The following is a 24262-nucleotide window of genomic DNA, read 5'->3' as shown; positions in this document are numbered from 1 at the left end:
ACAAGGTCTAGGGGGATTGCCCCATAGCTGGAAGACTGCTTCATGAGCGGAGGGAAAAAGGCAGATGGAATAGAGAAGGGATCACTAAGAAAATGATGACTGGAGGAACCAGTTGGGATGGGAGATACATGCTGAAAGTAGATAATGGACCAAACATGATGACCTCTCAGTGTCTGTGTTGCAAGCTGTAATGCCCAAAAGCAGAGAGAGAGTATGGGGAATATTGTCTGCCATGGAGGCAGGGGGAGGGTCGGAAAGAGGGGGGTATGCCCAGGATATTGGTGGTGGGGAATGTGCACTGGTGGAGGGATGGGTGTTTGATCATTGTGAGATTGTAACTCAAACATGAAAGCTTGTAACTATCTCACGATGATTCAATAAAATTTTAAAAATTAAAAAAAAAAAACTAACCACTGGAGGGCCAAAGTCACAGAGCAGTGGGGAGGGCACTTGCCCGCCTGGAATCTTTGGAGAGTCAGGAATAAGCTCTGAGCACAGTTAGGTGTGGTTCAAAAACAGATTCAAAAGCTAACCACTGGAACTAACCTAGTGGTTTATTTTAACAGGAGAGTGAGAGAATCAGAGAATTAGAAACAGAGATGGAATATTTTGTTGAGACTTTCTGAGAGTAACAGAAAGGGATGATACATAGACAAGGAGGTGTTTTGGTTTCTTGGGCTTTTGTTTCATATGAGAAACATTTGAAAGCTGGTTTGAGAGACTCAATATGGAGGGTGAAATAATAATACAGCAAAGAGAAGGAAAATTAGGTAACAGTTGCCTCCTGTTGATAAAACACAAATTTGCTTTTTTTTTTGCATTGAATTTCACTTGAGTTGCTTCTCATTTTTTTCTAAAATGTTGCAAAACAGATGAGTCTATTTTTTATTCATTGAAATCATTTCCTTAAAATAAATTTACATGTGGGGAATTACTAGATTAAAATTTAGGAACATTTTTAAGTCTCTTGAAAGTGCTTTCAGAAGTCGATTTGGCTCAAAGGGCCAGAGTATGCTTTGCATACAGTGGGCCTCATTTCAATGCCCAGAATTACATCGTCTCCCTGGACAGAGAGCCCCTAATTGCTACTAGATAGAACTTCCAAATCTAAGAAAAAAAGAATCAATTTAACATGCCAACAGTGAAACTAATGTTACAGAGAAACCCTGACTAGAGTTATGCCATGTATCTCAAGGTCAGAGTTCACGAAATCCCTGGGGTATTCAACTCTCTTTATTCTAACAGACCTGTCAGTTCCTATCTATAGAGATCCATGTCTTCATTATCTTAAAGTCGTTTTACTTTTTAAGACTAAACATTTTAGTTGTTCAATATCTTGCCAAATGATTGTTGAACATTGATGCTTCTTTGAAATACTTTTTATACCTTTTTTCCTCATTTTCAGTTTATTTACAAATTAATTTATTTTGGATTTATATGATAACTTTTAAAATAAAACAAATTTTATTAGCAGTTTCTGCTGTCTAAAAAAAAAAGACTAAACATTTTATTAATGATAATAAAAACTTCAACAAGAATTTATCTGAAATAACTGTGCCCAATAATAATGCCATGAAAATACCACACAAAGGGGGAAAAATCATCAGTAATAGAATCAACCAAAGTGTGTATGAATCCCAGACTCACTACTTGCTTAAAACATTAAAATAAAAATATTTTATCAATTAAAGAGATTCATAATAATCCCTGATTTCTAAGTAACAGGAACTGTTGAAATCAGATATGTAAAGCCCCTGGCACCAAGTAGAAAAAATTTAAGGAAACTGAAACTGTTAGTTGGATTTTATGTTTATCGTGAAATTGTCTTATGAACATAAATTTTCAGGCACAAAAGAAAAAAATCTCAGCTATGCTATATCTTGTCTATGACCTATAAACCTCTCATCTTAAAAGCTTGCTAATTAACATGGGGGGGGAGAAGCCATGAATTTCAATTCTAGTAAACTGTTGAAACAGTGAGCACCTGCGTTATCCCCTGGGTATGCGCAGGCTGCTACAGTAGACCTGGGATCAGCAATGCCTCTAGAAATAGTAGCAGGCAGTTACCTCCAGGTGACTATATGAAGCTTCATCTCAGTGCAGGAGCATAGGAAGCTTTATGACTAGTCCAGCTTGCTGTGGATGGGAAATACACAAAGAAGCCCACAAATGGAAGTCTACTTATCACAATACCCAACTGATTTCCAAACAGGTAAGAGAATCTTCCATGATATTAGAGGTGTGAGGCTAGGAGGATAAATACTGAGATTTATGTTGTGTATCTGTTCCGATGAACAGAGCTAAGTGAGTCAGCAGAGAATCTTTGAGATATTTGGGGAGCTATCTTTAACCTCAAAGCTTGGAATTATGAGAAAGTGTTATACAATAATTCCACATATCTAAACAGAAAATAGCCTACCTGGATCTTAAAGCATTTAATGTAAAATTGTAATAGTAAAGGAAATAGGATTGCAAAACTTGAATAGGGCTGAAACAAACAGGATAATGAATGGGAACAAATAATGTCTTTGTTTTGTCTGGTCTAGTTTCTACCCTGACATTGTGGAGAAGATAACTGCTTGTCTTTGTAATAACTAGAAAAGAGAAGGATAAGAAGTATACAGTGAAAAGACATTTAAAATCACTAAATCTGAGTGACTTTGTCTTAATGGCATCAGGACCCTGATTTTTCATTCAAACTCCACTAAAAAGACTAATCAATCTCTTTCATTATAATCGGATGTGGGGGATCTATGAATGAAAGTTAGAGACATGAGACATCCCTGGCCTAATTCTCAATTGGGAATTAGCTTTGTTGTTTTCCACAAGTAAACCAAGAGCCTTATTATTAAAATGAGACTGTTCTCATAAGAATTATGGCACTGATTAGAAATTATGTATGATTTCATTAATTAATCTATAGAAGATGTTACCCTCTTAAAAGAGAACTTTATAAATGCTTGGTTCCATAACATGTATAGAATTTTCACTGTCTTAGGCGTCACTGTAGTGCCGAGTATTCAAAGATTTAAAGTAATTTAATTTGAGAAATTAATAATTATAGAGTGGTTCTAGTGTTGGTATAAAGTAATGGGCAATTCTGATGTTATCTGTGGTTTATAATGATAAATCACAATGTCAAAAAGCAGTGCATTTGGTATTTCCATCCATCTTAATGAAAAATTGGATTAATATGCTGTCGGATTCAATATTGCAGAAAACAGCCATCAAAATGACCTAAATATATCATATGATTCAAGAAGTCAATTTCTATTTCCCACAAAATACAGAGCTGTTTATTAACTACATATCTAGTTTGAAAGATGAGATAATAATGTCAAGTGATTTTTGACAATAATTTCAATGCAGGACTTGGGGTTTGGTAGAAAGAATTTGGGATAGAAATAAATGAAAGTTTTTAGCAACTTTTTTAATGTCTAGTACATATACACTTTTTATTACGAGAGGACTAGATGGTTTAAATCTGTCATTTAAGAGAAATTAGTTTTAAAGATGTAGATCTTAATTGTATACCAAAATATCTTCTTCTACAGCTTTATCAATATTAAATTTATTTTTTTTAATTGCTAGCATGGATTGTTCACCTGATAAATGATGCTTGATTATGTTGTCTGAAATACAGCTACATTTCTATATTTAGCTGTAAACAGGAGAAATTAGCTATATATAGTCTCCTTTGTTTCCCTTTCCAATGCATATACTCTTAATGATTACATACTAGATCATAGAGATAACCATCCTAATAAATACTTTGCTAATAATCTTACCAGGCAGTAGGCAAGAGTGTTTTGGGATTGAGGAGTCATAACAGCTTGGAATTGGCAGAGTTGTGCTGTGCATTAAAGTTATGAAGCAGAGAGTACCATTCAGATTCTTTCTATGCTAGAAATGCAATAGTTCTCTGGGTGCTAATCAGTAAATAGCACATTGTGAAAAGTATGTGCTTATTATTATTTTGCCATCTCCTCCTACAGATTGAAAAACACAGAACATTGACAAAAATTTGTCCCGTACTTGTTTATTCATTTTTATTTATGCAGAAAATTGTTCACTCCCACTATGACAGAAAAATCCCGATGCCCAAGAACAAACGTTGAAAGAACACAAAATCATAGTTTGCATTTGCAGCTCAACAAACGTTGAAAGCACACAAAATCATAGTTTGTATCTATTCACATTAAGAAAATAAAAAGTGATTTTTTAAAAGAAAAACATATCAATAAAGCTTGTTCCATTTTACCATGTGTCCTAGAAAATTAGGTAGTTCACTGAAAGAGTGAAAAACAGAATCCTACTCTAGTTGTTGAAGTGAAACCTAAACTACTTTATGGAGAGACTCAAAATCAGAGTAAATGTGTCAGATCCTCTCATGAAGTCACCTTGTGATCAGACTGAGCTTTCAGAGCCCGTGTGATCTGCCTGCTCCTTCTAGGTCAAGCTATTGCAATTGAAAATTTAGAAATCCCCAAAGATTAATGCCTATTGATTATGAGCACATCCATGAAAGTAAAAGGAAGCCTTCTCTGTTCCTTTACACCCCTCCAGAAAAAAGCACTCAGAGGCCTCTAAAGATTTCTCACTTATTCTTTTATTTGGGGAGAGGAGGTGGGGTTCTTGCCTAACACTCAGCTGTGTTTAGGGGTTACTCCTGACTGTCCTCTCAGGGATCACTCCTGGTATGGTTTGGGTAACCATATGGGGCTCTGGGAGTCAAACCCAGGCCGCCTGGATGTAATGCAAGTGCCCCTACCTACTTTAGTATCTCTCTGTCATTCTTCTTAATTTTTTTAAAGGTATTTATGTATTTGATGATTTAGGACAGTATCTGTTTCAAACGAGAAAGCTAAGTGTTTGGGGAGTTGAAGGATGTTAGTTTGCCCTTGGACTTCTATTTCTAAGCATTCCAAGTGCCTCTTAGAAGGTAGTTTAATCTCATTTCTTCCAAGAGACAGTAATCAAGTATATCCTCTGTCATTTCAGAAAAACTGTGAATGGACTGGTCATAGGCTAGGATTAGTCCTCTTTCTTGTTGGGCTGGAAGTAGAAGTCTAAATTGATTTGACCTCATTTTACAGGCAACAAACATCTGCCCGAGTGTTGGGCTTTTTTGAGGTACAAGACTTCAACCTGGCCCCTATTCCAGTCATTTCAATTCAGGTTTTCAGCTGCTGCGTCCTGTCTCCAGCATGAGACATGCTAAAGGAATGGGCGGGGGAGTTTCACTTAGAGGAGCCTGAAAGAGCACACAGAAACAGGAATAAAAGAGAAGTAACATTCTGTACAAGATGGAAAACATAATCAGAGGAGATGAATGTGGAAATTGCTGTTGATGTGAACATCGAATAATGAGACTTGAATACTCTGTTAAGAGCAAATAACTTACTATTATATTTGTTTACTGTACTCAGGATAATGTCTATTTGTACTGAAATTGTGATTTTTTCTCCCTATCTCTAAAGAAATTTCTATTGAGCCTTTATTTTCTTCTATTTTATCCATAGAGTTGCTGGCAGCTCTTACAAAAAAAAAAACCTTATAACTGTAAAAATACATATGCAATCACAAAACAGAGCAATGACAGCATCATAAAACTATATTGAGCATAATCTCACAAATTACAGAAATCATATCTTCTTCAGTGAACATATACTTGGAAAAGTCAAGCCCTTTGCCATTTCATGAAGGAGAAAGTCTTACTCCAAATTAAATAGCAAGAATGTCTCCTAATATTTAACCTTTTCTTTTTTGGTTTTGAGGCTTCAGCCAGAGGTTCTCAGGAGCTACTCCTGGCTCTGGGCTTAGGGATTGTTCTGGCAGTGCTCAGGGAAGCATACTGTGCCACGGGTAAAATCCAGGACTCCTGCACGCAAGATAGCACTCTGTCTGTTGAGCTCTCTCTCCGGCCTCAGAACTTGAAAAGTTTTAAATTAAGTATAAGAGAAATGTAGTTAATCGTTAAATTTAAGGATTCTTTAAAAGAAAAAAGGAAGGATTTTGTGTATGTGTTGGGGCAGGTGTGTGTGGGGAGGGTGGGGGGTTGTAAGTGTCCTGAGCAATGCTCAGGGAGTCACTCAGCCAATCAGGGGCCACTGAGTCAACTGGACCAGCAGGTTCAGTGTTAGGACCCAAGGGTGTAGAGATGCTCAGAGGTCTGTGGTGCTGAGGCCCACCAGGGTCACCCCAGAAGTGCTTAGGGGTCTTAGGTCTATCTACACCTGTTGGTGCTCTTGGGCCCAGATGATGCCAGATATTTGTTCTTGGATTCCAGCACCTGCCAATCACACACCCCTGGCCCCAGAGCTGTCTCCCTGGTCCCAAGTAAAGGGTTTCATTTTTATAAGAATGTTATTAGGGAATGTAAAAGGGGACACTAATTAAAATATAATATCAAAATAGAGAAGAGAAATGGGAAAAAAACTAGGTTATATAAAGCTTTTCAGACAAGTGAAAGCAGGGCTTCTAATCCAAATCTCTAAATTTAACAGTCTTAATACCAACATTTAATTTTTACAGGTAAAGAAATGAAGGCCAGCGAATATGTATTTAATTCAATATCTCTGAAGAGTCTTCTCTATGATTTGGGCTTTGGGTTGGGTTTACACTGCCTTCATTTGAAAGATTAGGATAAGTCATATATGGAAGCAGAGATTCTGAGATCAAAGAACCCTGTGGAAAATATGCCATTTGGTGGGCTGGAGAGATAGTACAGTTACTTACCTTCTATCTGGCTGACCTAGGTTCAACCCCTGAAACATATGGATATTGCATATATTCCCCAAGCCTTGCTAGAAATGATCCCTGAACACAGAATCAATAGTTAAGTCAGAAGTTAAGCCCTAAGCACAGTCAGATATGTGCTCCCCCCCAAAAAAAATTAAGTTGAATATACCATTTTAACCTTAAACCTCAAATATATAGTCTCAAAAAATTATATCATCTTGACAAAACCAAACTGTTTTGAGCACTGCTTTTACCTCTGGCCTAGATTTTCTAATACCTCCCTTGAGAGGTATTAAAATAGGTACATATAAACATGGAGATCCAATCTAACTACTTGTGCTGATATTATTATGTTTTAGAATATTGGATATTCAAAAAAAATAGAATATTGGATATTCAGTTAATTAACAAAGTTATATCAGCATATATATCAGTAATATATATCCATATCTTAAAGTAAATTGGGCCAGTTTTGCTTTATGTCTAAAACTCTGTGATTTTCAGAAGTCTTGTAAGAGATATAGTTATTGTTGCCATACTACAGATGTCAAAACTGAGCCTCCAGAAGACTTATTCATTTGGCCCAGGTCTCACAGCCCAAGACTAAATCCAAGTTTTTTAGTTGTCTTACATAAGGCATCCTTAATGCAATGACAAAACTTGAACCCAATATCTTAAACATGCAAAACATGAGTTCTACTCTGAAGTAACATTTCAGTATAGTCTGGCAGGGTTTATTTCCAAACACACACACACACAAACACACACACACACAAACACAAATATTCTTGTTAAGTCATTCTGCCTCCCTCCCTAGTCATTAGAAAACAGTAGTCAAAAATGTTTACATGTGCAAGCACATGATTTAACTCAAGAAGTTCCTGAACTCTTTCTTCACCATAGGAATTATCTTTCTAGACCCAGAAATTTAGATATCTCTCTCTCACTATCAATTGTCCTATGGTTCCTTCATAAATTATTTTCATTGATTTAGCTACAATATAGGAAGGCCAAGGAAAGAAAATGCAGCTGGCATTTCTATTATTTTTTAAATTTTCTAAACTGGGACTGGAGCAATAGTACAATGAGTAGGTAGGGTGCTTGCCTTGCACACAGTTCACCTGGATTCAGTCACTGGAGTCTCATACTGTCCCCCAAGCACCACCAGAAATAATCCCTGTGTGCAGAGGCAGAAATAAACCAGGAGCATTGCTGGGTGTGACCCCCAAACCAAAACAAATAAATAAATAATAAAATTTTCTAAACTAACATTTATTTCATGTGTTAAAAGAAGTTCATTGCCAGTATAACGTAGCTTTTATAGCTAAGCTTGTGTTGCTTTATAACTAATAAAACACTAATTTTATTTTATGACTAGCAGCCTTGTTTAACAGCTCGTAAAAACTCACTAAATGACCCTTTGAAATAAAAGAAGTGGATGGCATTATCCATCATTTAGCCATATTTCTAGAAAATTATGTTGGATGCAAGTGGGTTGCAGCAAGGACTCACAGTCCTTCTCCCAATGACCAAAGGACCATCTTTAGAGAATTTCTGTTTGAAGGCCACAAACTGCTCCTCATCAACAATCTGACAGTCTTTGCTAAGTGTGCACCTTTCATAACCTAAAGCATGTAGCAAAGTTGGTAAACCTTTTTTGTTTACCATAACATCAACTACTTTTCCTACTTTTCCAAGAATACTTCTGACTGTATTCTTGCAGAAATCCAGACCAGATCACAAGAAAATTCTGGGTTTTTTTTGTTTTTTTTTTTTTTTGCTTTTTGGGTCACACCTGGCGATGCACGGGGGTTACTCCTGGCTCATGCACTCAGGAATAAGCCCTGGCGGTGCTCAGGGGACCATATGGGATGCTGGGAATGGAACCCGGGTCGGCCGTGTGCAAGGCAAATGCCCTACCCACTGTGCTATCTCTCCAGCCCCTCTCACAGTCATTTTGCCTTTGGGGAGACCTGAGGCACGTCGGAATGATGTCAGATATTGTTGTCCCATGTGCTGGTGTTTCAACAGACCCAGATAGAGGTTCCTCTTCTTCCTGCCTAAAAGACAAAGGAAGCCAGGTCAAGGCGCCCTACTGAAGGAGCACAGGCCTAGCATTAGTGAGGCTCGGGTTCATCCTTGGCACTGTTGGCCTCTACTATTCTCCCTCCTGGTCCCTTATGTACAAGGACCACTGAAACCTCTGGCCTAGATCTCCCAGTAGCTCCTTAGCCCTAATTCACAAAAGTGGGTGTGGCCCATATAATTTTCAAAACAGAGTAGTGAGGTTTATGGAAATATTGGCTGTAGGGCTACTGGAAATACAACTTAAAGGTATAACAACAGAATATTTCTAAGACTGTCTCTTCTTTTTCTTGTTTGGGAGGGGTACATAAGGGGGACTCTGTTATGCCCAGGAGCCTGGACTCACTCCCAGCAATACTTATCCAAGAGGTTGGGGCCGGTATGAATTGTGCTTTGCTAACAGGGCCCCACCTAGCCGTGCTAGGGAAGATGCAGCACTAAGGATTTAACTCGAGTCCTTGAGGATGCAAAGCATGTGCTCCAAATATGGAACCATATCCGCACCCCCTACTTCTCCATCCTGAGCAGATTTACCTACCAGTTATGATGGCACTGGGGAAGCCCAGCCTCCCCTGCTGAGATAGAGCCTTTACAACTTATTTTGCACATTGAAAGAACAAATGATGTGCCCATTACAGGCAGGCTCTCCCAAAAAAGAGCTGAACTGCATCTAATTATTCAGTCAGAGCACATGTATGATATACATATTTTAGTCTTAGAGAGGAGAAAAGTGAAATGAGGTCAGGGTTCTGTTTACTGAGTATGTGCCACCAAACTGGCTGTTTAAACACTAACTAGTTTTCCAAAGTTTTCTCACTATCAGGAAGTTGGTGATCACAGAGCTATCCAGGTGTTTTAAGGCCCCTTTTTGTCTCAAGATCCCTGTTTTTCATTAGACACAGAGATGGCCTAATTGCCTGCTTAGAGCAATTTTCCCACACCGCATCTCTTTTCCCTTTTCCCCTTTCCTCCAAAGCACCCATCTAACTAACCCCCCTATATCATTTATATGAAATATGGAATTACCTATATTTCAGAAAATAATTAACACTAAAAAAACCCCCATGATCTTAACTTAGTAAGTTTTTTTTTTCTGTTAGGGAAAATTCCATGACTGATATTTTTTTCAGTTCCCTGTTTTCTAAATCTTCTATCATCAGCATATCTAATTTTTTAATAATTAGAAAAATACATTGGAAAGCTATCAAGTTAGTCACAAGAAATAGAAACTAAGCTGATTGATTCTAATTCAATTACAACAAATAGAGCATACAACTCAGAAAATTCATATTGATTTTTCCTTGTAGAAGCAACGTTCAAGGGATGGGTGTTCAAGCATTGTATAAGTGAGACTTAAGCCTGAAAACTTTGTAACTTTCCACATGGTGACTCAATAAAAAAATTAAAAAAAAAAGCAACGTTCAAGAAATCGATGAAATAACCTGATTTACTTCCCCCCAGTCTGAAGTCAAAGAATTATTATATTTCTTTTTAATTAAAAATCAGATACAAATTGTGAAACATTGATTGTGTATGGATTCAAATACTTGAGCATTTCAAATGAGTTGCTCTTTTTTTGTTTGTTTGTTGTTTGGTTTTGGAGGGGGTGCCCACAACGAGCAGTGCTCAGGGCTTACTCCTGGCTTTGCACTCAGGGATCACTCCTGGTAGGGCCATATGGAGTGCCAGAGAATAAATCTGGGTCAGCCATGTCCCGGGCAGCAGTGTCAAACTCTTTAGCAGGACACTGGCAAATGCCAAGTTCATTAGGCAAAAATGGGCATGGCTGTTGAGGAACTGTGAAAGGAACAAAATGATTTGAAGTGGGGCTAAGAGATGAAGTATAGAAGTAACAGGAGCCATATAAAACAGGACCTTGGAGGCCCATGTGATTAAATTGTCTCCTAAATATGATAGAAAGTCGTTGGAGAATATTCCCCTTCCCTTCCTTTGCTGCGGTAGCTCTGAGGCCCGGAGGGTCATACACACTGGGTCATGGCCCTGGCACTCAGGTTGTGTTTCTCTTCAGTGGTTACACATGTTCGATTGTGTTGTGCGCACTCCTATGCTCTCTTGGGTTGTAGTGCTCATGCACATTCTGTTTGTTGTGATCAGGGATAAATTGTTGCATAATGTGTTCTTGAAGATTGGCCAAAATAACTATTCAGAAGCTAACATGCACCAATATCTGGGAACAACCTCTACTCCATGCAGTGATTCTAAGTTACAGAACTTTCCTTTTGCGAACTACCCCATGCTCGGTATAGTTTAGAGTATCCCTGGGATGAACCAGCTTAGATGCAGAGAAGGTGAGGGACACCAGACAACACCCACATTCTTAACTACCCCGAATAATAGTGTCACTGTTTTTCATTTACGGTAAATAGTGAGAACAGACTATTCCATCTAGTTATAAACAGACTGGGTTTCCTTGGGAAGACAATCAGTTGGGTGAGTAGTGCCATTAGAGAGACTATAATATAAATATTGTCAAACTAGCAACATAAGAATACTAATGTAGAGAGTAGAAAGATGGTACAGTGGGTAGGGCACGTGCCTTGCATGCAACCAACCTGAATTTAATCCTTGACACCACATATGGCTTCCCGAGCACCACCACGAAGAGTGATCCCTGAACACAGAGCCGGGGTAAGTATGGAGTACCACAGGTTGTGGCCCAAACATAAAGAACACTGAGAAAAAAATACTAATGTAATTATCAATACTGGGATGTTTATAACTGGAATAGCAAGAACTGGTATACATTTTCTCATTTGTTATTTTAGAAAATTAATATCATGTTTTTTTATCATGTAACATGTAAGGTTAAAACATAGACTCTGGAAGAAAATTAGACTGAAAGCTATACAAAATAAGCAAATTTCAAAAGATAGAGTACCAACAAAATATAGAAACAAAATTGAAGTACAGCAAAATTAAATAATAAAATATACATAGATCTGTTGAAATAAAAGAAATGAATGGACAAGTCTGTCTCTTAAAAGTGAGGCACTCCTCAAAAAAAAACCAAAAAAAATTAAAAAATTTTTAAAAAGGGGCTGGAGTGATAGCACAGTGGGTAGGGCGTTTGCCTTGCACTCGGCCGACCCGGGTTCAAATCCCAGCATCCCATATGGTCCCCTGAGCACCGCCAGGAGTGATTCCTGAGTGCAGAGCCAGGAGTAACCCCTGTGCATCGCCAGTTGTGACCCAAAAAGCAAAAAAAGAAAAAAGTGAGGCACTCTTAAATATGAGAGTTTAAATGTTGTTATTATCCACATTATATATTCTAAATACATAAAAAATATTTAAATATAAGCATAAAAATAAATCTATAAATTTCTTTTTAAAATAAAATAATATGCATAATTTAATCTACTTTGCATTTAATAGTAATAGCATAGTAATAAATAAGATGCAGGACATATGCATTTTATTTTTATGTAATATACATAGAAGAAATACTTGGGAAAATACACAAGTGTTTTTTCTAGAGATATAAATAAAGGTTCAGTGGAGAAAGAGCATATTTTCACTTTGATTTTTTTAAACAATGTTGAGGACTGAACCCAGGACCTCAAATAGGCAAGGCAAGTGCTCTACCTGAGTCACATCCCTGGCTTCATATTTCTACCTTTTAGTATAGGTATTTCTATGCCTTGAAATTTTTCGTAATAGAGATGAAATGAACTTTCAGTTACAAAAACTTAGACATAGTCCCAGAGATACAGTACAGGATGTAAAGTGTTTGCCTTAACTGTAGCCAATCCTAGTTCAAATCCCCAGCAGCACTAATAGTTCCCCTAGTACTGCCAAGAATGAACCCTGAGGTCAGACCCAGAGGTAAACCCTTGCACTGCTAGGTGTAACCCAACTACACTGGTCTCCAAAACTTATATATAAAGGAGCAGGAGATAAAACAGGAGTGAGGTGTGTGCCAAACCCTGATCTAGTTTCCAGCACCACCCAGAGCATCCCTGGATGTAACTTTAGAGGCCACTGAGCAGGGCTGGAGGCTGGTTGGTGCTGGAGTAACAAGAGGGCCCGAGCAACATCACATCCTTGAGCCCTTGTGTTGAACAGCTGCCCCAATTAACTGATACCCCACTGCATGTGGGTCCTGCACTCCTGTACATAACTTGAGAGGCCCCAAAAGATAAAACCAAAATTAAAATTTAGGCAGAAATAGCTATAATCCAGCACAGTGATATTGGAACTAAAAGATGCAAGCAGAAAGAAGGGAGAAGAAACAAAGAAATGGAGAAGAGACTTTGAAAGGTTGAGAGAATAGTCTTTGAGCTGAGTCCCCAAGGAGAGGCAAAAAAATACCAGGCAGTGCTGAAATGAAGTAAAATGAGCATGCAGAGGGAATTAGAGGATGGAATGTGATCAGCAGTGGTACATTTTTTCTTTTTTATCTTTTAAATTTTGTTCTTAGGGCCATATCCAGCTGTGCTCAGGGCTTACTCCTGACTCTGCACTCGGGAATCAATCCTGGCCATATGGTATGCCAGCGATCGAACCTGAGTTGGCTGTGTACGACGCAAGTGCCCTACCCACTGTACTATGTCTCTGGCCCCCTTTTTTTGCTTTTATAAGTGGGGATCCTATATAGAAAGAAATGTCAAGAAAACAAAATTCCTGGTACATTGCTGCTGATTTTGATAAAGGAGTTTCTGTTTTTATATTACAAAATTGGAATTTTTTTCTTGGTAATTCTCTAAGGATACAGTAGGACATACGAGAATTTATCTTGATTTGCATCTTCTGCATTTTGTGAGTTTTTTCATTTTATTGGTTCTTGTTTAGTTTGCTGCGGGGTGGGGTGTTGGACTACACTCAGTGCTCAGGACTTCCACCTGACTGTACTCAGGGATCACTTCTGGCAGAGCTCAGGATACTATATGCAGTGCCAGAGATTCAACCGGGGTTGGCTTCATGTAAACCTAGTGCCTTAGCCTCTGTACTGTCTCTAGCGCCCACCTCTTTTGAATTCTGAAGTTGAGTTTTGGTTTTGGTTTTGGTTCTTGGGGGGGGGGGGTTTGGTTTATTTTGGAGGGGGCTTATTTATTTGCTTTTGATCCATACCTGGGGGGTGCTTAGCACCTCCTCCTGGCTCTGTGCTCAGGGATCATTGCTGATGGAGCTGGTGGACCAAATAGGGTAGGAGGTATTGAATGCAAGTCAGCTGCATACAAGGCAGGTGCCCAATCTGTTGTACTGTTTCTCCGGCCCTGAAGTTGCTTTTTGAAGTAGATCATTTGTATTATTAGTCCTAGGTTCCATCCCCTTGGGTCTTAGGATAAAATAAAATTACCTGGGAAGCACAGCAGGTTGGGCATTTGCCTTGCATGTGGCCAACCCGGGTTCAATTCCTCTGTCCTCGGAGATCCCGGCAAGCTACTGAGAGTATCCCACCCGCCCGGTAGAGTCTGGCAAGCCACCTGTGGCATATTCAATATGCCAAAAATAGTAACAACAAGTCTCAAAATGGAAACGTTACTGGTGGCCGCTCAAGCAAATTGATGAACAACAGGATGACAGTGCTACAGTGCTACAGTGCATGCATAATTGAAGTTGAATGTGATATAGAAAGAAGCTGGAATTAATATTGGAAGTACAAAGCAATTGCAGTGAACCAAGAAGTTAGGGTCTTTCGTTAGAAAAGATTTCTTCAAAGTATTTAGGCAGAATAGTGAATTGATTAAACAAATATTTTGCAAACATTGCTATTATACCCACATAAAAATTAATTAATGACTGCAGAAGAGCAGTGCAAAAAGATTCTATTCATAGGGTTTAGATAACTATTATTGTGGTCTTATCTAAGAGAGTGGAAATCTAGATGAAAAGAAGATGGATCCAACTTCCAAAGACAGGGTAGAATAGGTAGAAATTGATCATTAATTACCATGATGTCAGTGAAGGAAAAATGAAAGATGAATCAATATGATTGCCATATGTAGTCTTTATCATGTTATATTAAATATGAAAACAGATATAAACTTGGTTGTGAAGAAGAGAAAGAAAAAAGATAAATTCAGTTTAGGTAATATTTAATTTGATATGCATATGTATCTGAACTTAGAAGGTATCAGGTGAAGGCTGAGAAATGTGGGAATACAAAATAGGGAATAGAAATCCTTACGGGCCAGGGAGATAGCTCAAAGGGCTGACTAAACGCTCTGCATGTACAAGACCCAGTTGAGTACTCAGCCCTCTTGGCCACCCCCCACCAGCATAGCCAGAAGGAACCCTAAGCAATGCCCCTGGAAGAGCCCTTGAACAACAAGTGTGGTCCATAAAATTCCTAATGAGAAATAATAAGGGACTATGCAGAGAATTAGTAAAAGACTCTTCACATGTTATGAATGCCTCTAACGGGTCAGGAAATTCCATGTTCACACTTTTGCTTTTAGTGATGGATTCACTTGCTAATCATTTTGCACAATAAAAAAACAACAAAAATGGAGATTCCCTGTCAAGAATAGAATTAGAGATACAGCACGCATTGAGCATACATGCACGCACTGCTTAGAGAAGTGAGAAGGTTTCTTCTGACTTTCTTGGTCCTGAGAGAAGTCTTTTTTTTTTCCAAGGCTGCTGGGAATTCAGACTGGCCTTTATTTGGTACTATGAGGATGCCTGTCGAAGAAAGAGGATTTCACAACCCCTGTGGAAAATAGTATGGAGAGTTCTCAGTAAACTTAGAATTGAATTGCCAGGTGACCCAGTAATACCACTTTTGGGCACCTTTCCCAAGTCATAAAAACAAAAGTACATATGTAAACCATAATTCATCATTGCACTCAATACAATAGCTAAGATATGAAATCAATCTAGGAGTCCAACAACAAATAATGAATTATGTATGAGTTGCTGTGTATATACACAATGAAACACTATGCAATTGCAAGGAATGATGAAAACATGTAATTTGCTACATCCTGGTTGGAACTGGAAGATCTCATATTGAGTGAAGTAAGCCAGAAGAAGAAAGGCCAACACAGATGGTGTCACTTTTCAGTTTTATATAGGATAGTGGATGAGGAAGTGTAGCAAAACGGGGATGCCTCGATCACCCTTAATCCCAGTGTTTAAAGAGGAGGACAGAGAATGAAAGAAGTCAAAGGGGGAAGAAGAGAGCTGGAAGCAATGGGTGAACAGGCATCATGGCCTCTATTACATAGTGATATGGGTGAGAGGTATAGCTGCATATCCAAAACACTGACACAACAAAACTAAAAACATGAGATCCAAGATGTAATCACTGAAACTCTGTAATGCCTGTCAAGTTGAGGGGCAGAGAAAGGATGGAGGATGGGGTGGAGAAGTAGCATAACACTTGTGGAAGGAAATTGACACTGTGGGTTTGGTATTGAAATGTATATGCCTAAAACTCAACTATCAATAACTTTTAAATCACAGTTCTTTAATTTTTCTTAAAATAGAGAGAGAGAGAGAAAGAGAGAGAGAGAGACAATAAAGAAAAAAAGGGAATGACCACTTGGCCTTACTCCCCCAAATGGAACCACTGATGGTGTTGACTCTTGCTGAAGACAACTGATTTAGAAACTGAGGAGACTAATCTTTAGGAACCTATCCCCCTCCCAGGTGAAAATAATTGAACAATTCTATAAAAAATAAATAGCAAAAAGCCATTCACATATTTAAAATTTAAGCATAATGTTGGTGCCTAAATTCAGGCTAAATTTATCTATTCTATCAGACCAACTTCTTTCATTTAAAAAAAGTATTATTGGGGCTGGAGCAATAGCACAGTGGGTGGGGCATTTGCCTTGCATGCGGCCGACCCGGGTTCAATTCCAAGAATCCCATATGGTCCCCTGAGCACCGCCAGGAGTAATTCCTGAGTGCATGAGCCAGGAGTAACCCCTGTGCATTGCTGGGTGTGGCCCAAAAACAAAACAAAAAAAAATAAAATAAAATTTTTTAAAGTATTATTATTTTTTATTACTAAATCACTGGGGCTGGAGCAATAGCACAGCGGTTGGGCATTCGCCTTTCACGGGGCTGACCCGAGTTCAATTCTTCCACCCCTCTCGGAGAGCCCGGCAAGCTACCAAGAATATCGAGCTCTCGCGCAGACCCTGGCAAGCTACCTGTATGTATTGGATATGCAAAAAAACAGTAACAATAAGTTTCTCAATGAGAGACGTTACTGGTGCCTGCTCGAACAAATCGATGAGCAATAGGATGACAGTGACTAAATCACCATGAGTTATACAGTTACAAAGTTATTCATGATTGGGTTTCAGTCCTATAATGTTCCAACACCCATTCCTTCACTAGTATACATTTTCCACCACCATCTCTCTTTTCTTTGAGGCATTATGGTTTATAATACAGATACTGAAAGGTTATCAGGTGTATCCCTTTACCAGCTTTCAGCACTCAATTCATGTCCAGAATGATCATTTCCAACTATCATTATCAAGTGGTCCACTCTCTATCCTAACTGCCCTCTCCCCTATCACTTGAAGCAAACTTCCAAACATGAGCCAGTCCTTCTGGCTCTCATTTCTACTGACTTAGGATAATAGCTTCAAACTATGTTTCTTTATATCCCACAAATGAGTGCAACCATTCTACATCTGTCCCTCTTTCCCTCTTTTCCTGAGTCTTTTCACATATCATTTCAGCATGATACTTTCTATGTCCATTCATTTGTATGCAAATTTCATGACTTCATTCTTCATGATGGCTGTATAGTATTCCATTGTGTAAATGTACCAAAGTTTCTTTATCCAGTCATCTAGTCTCAGACACTCAGGCTGTTTCCAGATTCTGGCAATTATTGTAAACAGTGCCTCAATGAACATAGAAGTACAGATGGGTTTTTTGTTGTGTGTTTTTGGGCACCCAGGATACAATTCCCAGAAATGGTATTCCTGAGTCATATGGAAGCTCAAGTTCTAGTTTTTTTGAGGAATGCCCATATTTTTTTAAAACTTTTTTATTTAATCACTGTGAGATATACCATTGCAAAACTGTTCATGATTGGATTTCAGTCATGAGGTATTCCAACACCCATCCCTCCACTAGTGTACATTTCCCAGCACCAGTGTCCCCAGGTTCCCTCCCATCACCCCCAACCCCCACCCCCGGCAGGAAACTGACTTGGGAACTTCTTATAAGGCAGAAGTCCAGAAAGCTTAAATATAGATGGAACTGGAATCTTGGAATTTTTATATTTAATTTTTTGATACAATTACATAATTGTAACGGCATTACAATCCTCAATTTTTCACATACAATCTTTGTTTAAATCATTTGTTACTGTGGAAAGGCTTAACCTTTTGTATTTAGAAAATATTCTTTAAGCTCTTTGAAATTAAAAACTTGCATTATTTTTACTTTAAATGGTAGAAATGACCAAGATGAATTTAGAATTCAAGGTAAAATATATCTTGCATTGTTGTGTGGTATTTTTTAAATTGTGGCACTGTTGTTGCCATGGGAATTTTTATTCTATCATGGTTGTTGTATTTTCACTTAATGGGATGAGAAGCTTTGCATTACTGGCTAGATCCAGAAGGAAAGATGTAGCCTATACCCTCAAATTATAGTAAGTCACATGCTTTCATTTTCACTAAAAGAAAATTCTTGTTTTGTCTTGAATTCTTTCTTTTATCCAGATTCTACTCATAAATAGTTTCTGACATAAATATGTGTACGTGTATGTTCATAAAATTTTTGATAATCTCTGTTTTATGGAAAATAGTCAGGAATGCCATGTCTGTGCTATGCAATCAATCTCACAGGCAAATAGATAACTGAAGCAAATTAACCAAATTTGGGATGAAGTGAACCAGATGATGGCAGTTTAAACTCACTGTTCAATTCATTTCCTAACTTTACTTATGTGGCTTACTTTCCAAATACATAGCTTTTATCTTCTTGCACAGTTGATTTCTGAATGATTTTTAATCTCAAGTCTCCATTTCACCCCCAGGTACCATTTTCATCTGAGGAACTTAGCCTTTGATACTGTATCCACAGTTACAAGCCTTGGGTTAATCATGGCCTAGGGAATTGAGCTCTCAAGTGTATATGCAATCCCCTGACTCTCAGCTGAGACTCCCAGATTAAACTGTTTTCTCCAAATTCTGCCTCTTGGGGATCAGGGACAGTGCCCGCCTGCTCACCTGTCTGACAAACACTGCTGGTGAGCCAAAGGCAATGATTTCCTATTAGGGTTTGTAGGAACTGAGGAGTCCATCTTTGACTCTGTGAAAGAAGTAGAGAAAACAGTATCAATGCCATATATACATATGGCAGTTTATATATATGTATATATGCATACATATATATATATACATATGTACACACACATACAGACAGCAGCTTCCACAGAGCCAAAAATAAGTTGTTGGTTAAGAAGTCTTTTTCTTAGAGCCACCAGGTAGACTTGAGTTTTTCTAATCTCTTGGGCTCTCTAGATGCAAACATATGGCATGCTTAAAATATATCATTTTTGTCATCATATTGCTTCCAAATCTACTCAAGCTTTAAGAGCTTAATCTGACTTTCTGTATTATATATATATGTATATATATCACTTTCAGACAATAGAAAAGTACAGAGGATAATATAGTAAATGTGTACCTTTAGATTATTTTTCTTTAATAAAAACATACTATGGATGGTGTTGATATAGGTACCCCTAATATAATACCCCTAATATGATTCTCTTTTTCCCTGACCCAAAAGTAAATTGTACCTTAATATCTGGGCCAGTAGTGTTTTTCAATAGCTCTGCTTTTTTTCTGGATCTGAGTTTGTTGCAAGAAGTCTGGATTAAATTCCTTAACATATTAAAGCACTATGGCCTCTGCCTACACATGGGCATTAAAACATGAGCCTAAAGTACCAAAGGTGTCTTATGCTTCAGCTGGGCCCACCATCTTGACTGGTAACCACTACAACTTTTCCAAGCTCTTCAACTCTCTTGGATTCCCTTAGCATTGAGCTTTTGATCAACTTCCAGTTCCTTATTTTGTACTTCTTGGTACTTAGGAGGTGTTATTATCTTTAACAATACAACTCTTGATGCAGTCTCAGAAAATAAACTGGGTGAAAGCCATCTAGCAGTAATTGCCTTGAGTGCATGATATTCCTTACCCAAAAAGTATATTGGAGGCAGTATCTTTCCTTGAGAAGTGTAATAGAGAGTACTTCATGTTATCAAATAAATGGCACTGCAGCCTTCAACCACCTGTGATAGTCAAGTGAAATATTTGTTTGAAAAAAATGCAAGAAATAGCTAGAGATTGTTTTCCTACCTTCTGAAGTATCAAACTCAAATGATTTATGACACATTTTTCAAACTGCAATTATTCTGGTTCATGGTTTAAATGTCCTTAAAAGGTAAATGTCTTAAATTTAGTCTGTGCCTTTAATCTCAGGCTGGAGCGATAGCACAGCGGTTGGGCGTTAGCCTTTCATGTGGTTGACCAAAGTTCGATTCCTCCGCCCCTCTCAGAGAGCCCGGCAAGCTACTGAGAGTATGGAGCCTGTGCGGCAGAGCCTGGCAAACTACCCATGTGTATTGGGTATACCAATACACAGTAACACAGTAATAATAAGTCTCTCAATGAGAGACGTTACTGGTGCCCGCTCGAACAAGTGGATGAGCAACAGGATGACAGTGACAGTGCCTTTAATCTCATAATTTAATTCGTGTTTCAGGAAATTTTTTAACATGCTATTTTTTCCAAAACAAAGCTGAAAATTAAGTTATTTGTTTAAACAATTTAATAAGAATGTTTCTACCTATGGATTGGCACCAATCCGTAAGTGAAGAAAGACTGAGAAATGGTGATGTCTTAGGCCAAATATCATTGGCTTTTTTATCAAAGTTTGAAAACATATTATTGTATTTCTTTCTTTTACCCCAGCATATCACTAGTTGCAAAAACTACAGTTTGTGACTATGAAGTTGTTCAGTATCATCTTTTGTGATTCTGTGTGAACACAAATTACAGATGTCCTAGGGATTGAATTGTTAAAATACACTTGGCTACTTATTTCGTTCATAATCTGCATTTAGACTAAAGTAAATAGACCAACACACATTACAACATTTTCCTAATTAATTGGTTCTTCATTTACATTATTATTATTATAACTAATAATATTGATAATATTGCATTATAATATGATATAATATATATCATATTACATGATACATAATGTAATCTTTACCACCAAAAATTTCATATAAAATATACTATAGTTTTACTTCTGTTAAAAATGTAATGAAAAATCAAAAGAGTGAATCCATCAAAGTCTGAAATTGTTGTGTAGTCAATCACAATCAGGAATTAAAGGTCGTAGTCTAAAGACTTCTTCTAACTTGTATTGTTTTCCTTTATGTTTTAGACACTGCAGATGGATGTAAATAAGTTGAACATAACCTTGCTACGGATATTCCGCCAAGGAGTGGCAGCAGCTTTGGGACTCTTACCCCAGCAAGTGCACATCAATCGTCTTATTGTAAGATGCCTGCATTTCACGTTCTCAGAGTACAAGCTTTGATCCTTATAAAGGAAATTTATGAACAGGAGTAACAAAGATCACCCGTGCTATCATTCTGTGTTCATGAGCCATATCTGGCATACCACCTGTTTTTGTTTTTAAAAAAACTAGCACAATGAACCGCACCCACATGCTTACATATTATCTATGACTTTATTCATGCTATAGTGAAAGAGTTGAGTAGTTGCAACAGATTGTTTGGCTTAGTTGAAGTCCAAAATTGTACTAGCTGACTTCTTATAGAAAAGTTTGTCAGTTCTCTCAGAGGGCAAGTCTAACTGTCCTGGTGATACAAACATATGGGCCCAACATACTAGTCTCACCAAGCTGATACTCTCTCCAGTTGATTCCTTAGAACAGAAAGAAACCTTCTCTCTCAGTTCAGACCCTTTCTCCAGACAGCATCTACTGAAACCCCTGTAAGTTTATTAGTAGAGTGAAGGGTTCCAGAATTTGCGCAAAGCAGAGGATTTTGAGCAAAGAATGAAGAGAAACAGGTTCTTGAGGAGAGCAGTCAAATGAATGCAAGGGTAAATTGTTATGAAAAATCCAAAAGGAAACGTCAGCGATGCCTGGGATGGAAATGAGCTAGCTCTACTTAGGGTTATTTTCATAAGTTCCACTTTAGAACTGGCAATCAATCATCCACATCCTTCCTTTCCACCCTTTCTTCAGTGTTTGGGAACCTTGATGTCATCCAACCCATGTTCCCCTCTGCATTGAAAGAAAGGTGGGTGTGAGCAAAGGCAAAGCAAGGGAAATTCGACTTATATGATTTTCCCTTTGTAAAGAGCTAATTACCTAAAGTTCCGCTGAAAGAGGCCTTTGAAATGCTCTTACAGGTTTAAAATTGTTCCTCATTCCCACTGCAGTGGAAACTCACAGCACACTCCTTGCCTTGAAGCCCTGTGTTCTGCTGGAGCTCAGCTCTCCGCTGCATCAACTGCCACGTTCCCATCTCTAGAGAAAATTTTGCTTTTTCTTTCAGTTCTGGGGTTTTGTTTCATTTTTATGTAAGGAGAGGGCAGGTTCCCCTTCTTCTAATAGCTTTTATTTTGTGACTCAAGTTATCTAATTTGCAAAATCTACACAAGTGTTTGACCCAAAAATATTTGTGTAACTCAGTTCTGTGGGAGAAGGAAAACAATCATCCCCAATACTTGAAATGGTAAATTATTATTTATGTGCAGGGTAACGCTTGTTTCAGTGAAAGGATTTAGGGATAACAGATGTCTTGTTGCAGACCTTTGTATATGTGTTTAGACAGCTTAAATATATTTTTCTGTGCATAGATTTACTGGAAACAACAGCTTTTTGCAAAAATAAAGAAGAATTTGTCATACCCAAGAAAAGTAAGAGTATCCTTGGAGAATGTTTGCAGTTTTATCTTTCTATTTCTCCAAGCAGTTCTAAGGAAAAGTTATAACCATACCTGAAGCAGCAGAATCAAATGATTAAGAAGATGTGCTTTGGAAACAGACAGAACCACACTTCATTTCCAGCTTAGTCATTTTCCATCTTCACCATGTACCAGCTGTGTGACTTTCAGCAAGCCATTTGTGTTTCTTCACAATGTTTACAAACAAATTTGTTTGCAAATAACATATGGGTGTTATAAAATAGATAACCATAATACTCATAGGTTATGAGTATTAACATGTCCTAGGGATATGTTGAGCATTAAATGAAATTAACAGATTTAAAGAACCATAGAAGCACCAAAAAAAGTGCTCTATTCCTATTACTGTTTAATTAGGCCACAAACCATTGCCTTATTATAAACATGTTTCACATCCCTAGTGTACTATGTTTATGCATCTATTGTTCCCTGCAAACACAGAAATGTTACTCCCATCCCCTCAGTTAATATGTTGATAGTCTTTTTTTTTTATAGTTCAGTGAACTTCTGATTAATTGCATTTAAAAAAACTTTTCTAGCATGACAGAACTCAACATAGCAAAAGGCAAGGAATAACAATGATTCCCTTTTAAAAGTGCATTGTGTAAATTGTTAAAAAGAGCACCAATGGCAAAGCCATTATTGTGTGATATTTGTTTTGTATTTACATGTGGAATCTAGGTAGTTATAGTAAGAAAACCTCCCTCCATTTCAGTGATCAGATATTACTAGCAGGAAACAGTGATGACACTGTTAAAAATAATCATTTATAACAAATAAATCAATTTTGAAGGTGTGACATATTTGAATGTTAAACAGAACCAGTGAAGCAACATCTAGCATCTTCTAAAATCACCTGTTTTAGCTAATTTAACCTTCTTAACTTACTACAAGTTCCAATAAAAATATATGGAACAATGGCACCTCATAATTCCTTAAGGAAGTCAAAAAATATATTTCAAAAATTATAGCATAGAAATAAAATATAATAATACCCAGTGATATAGAAATGACAGATCTTGAGGTGTCAAATAATTGAAAGAAGATTGAATGTTTCAGGCTTTTGATTAGTAATATGGTGTGTAGCAGAGAATAATTAATAAAGATGACATCCAAGATGCCTTTTAGGAACCTAGAATTCTAATTTTCTTTAATGGTACTAGAGAGAGGATTTTTAAAAATTCCAAGGTTATGTAAAATGTCTACTAACAGGTGTGACAATTCTGCTTTTACTAGGAAAAGAAGAACAGTGTTGAATTATATGTATCTCCTATAAATCAAAAAGGAGGCGTTCCTGATCCCCTGCCACCCGAGGAAGTGCTTCGTTCACTTAATATCAATGTTCTTCATCAAAGTTTATCTCAGTTTGGAATTATAGAAGTCTCCCCTGAGGTATGTTGCTGTATGAAATCACTGTAGAAAATTTTTCAGTTACCATGGCATGATGACCCAACCCCAAAGAGCTTTGAGATCAAA

At 37.6% G+C, this 24262-nt stretch overlaps 1 protein-coding gene across 2 annotated transcripts in view; it reads left to right on the top strand.

The window, feature by feature from the left end:
• The window catches only part of PTPRR (protein tyrosine phosphatase receptor type R), a 310632-nt gene that overhangs the window by 142701 nt on the left and 143669 nt on the right, over window positions 1–24262 (top strand). Inside the window, exons 1-3 of one of the 2 annotated variants that reach the window (XM_004602669.2) lie at window positions 2088–2212; window positions 21232–21345; window positions 24023–24178. In XM_004602669.2, the coding sequence (XP_004602726.1) occupies window positions 2120–2212; window positions 21232–21345; window positions 24023–24178 (363 nt within the window). In that variant the 5' untranslated portion in view covers window positions 2088–2119. Of the gene's footprint in view, window positions 1–2087; window positions 2213–21231; window positions 21346–24022; window positions 24179–24262 lie in introns of those variants that run through there. The other variant, XM_004602668.2, reaches the window with a different exon arrangement.

This window comes from Sorex araneus, chromosome 10, assembly GCF_027595985.1.
Source record: "Sorex araneus isolate mSorAra2 chromosome 10, mSorAra2.pri, whole genome shotgun sequence".
Taxonomy (NCBI): domain Eukaryota; kingdom Metazoa; phylum Chordata; class Mammalia; order Eulipotyphla; family Soricidae; genus Sorex; species Sorex araneus.
Note: the sequence above shows the minus strand (reverse complement) of the source record. Positions and strands in the feature narration are given on the sequence as shown.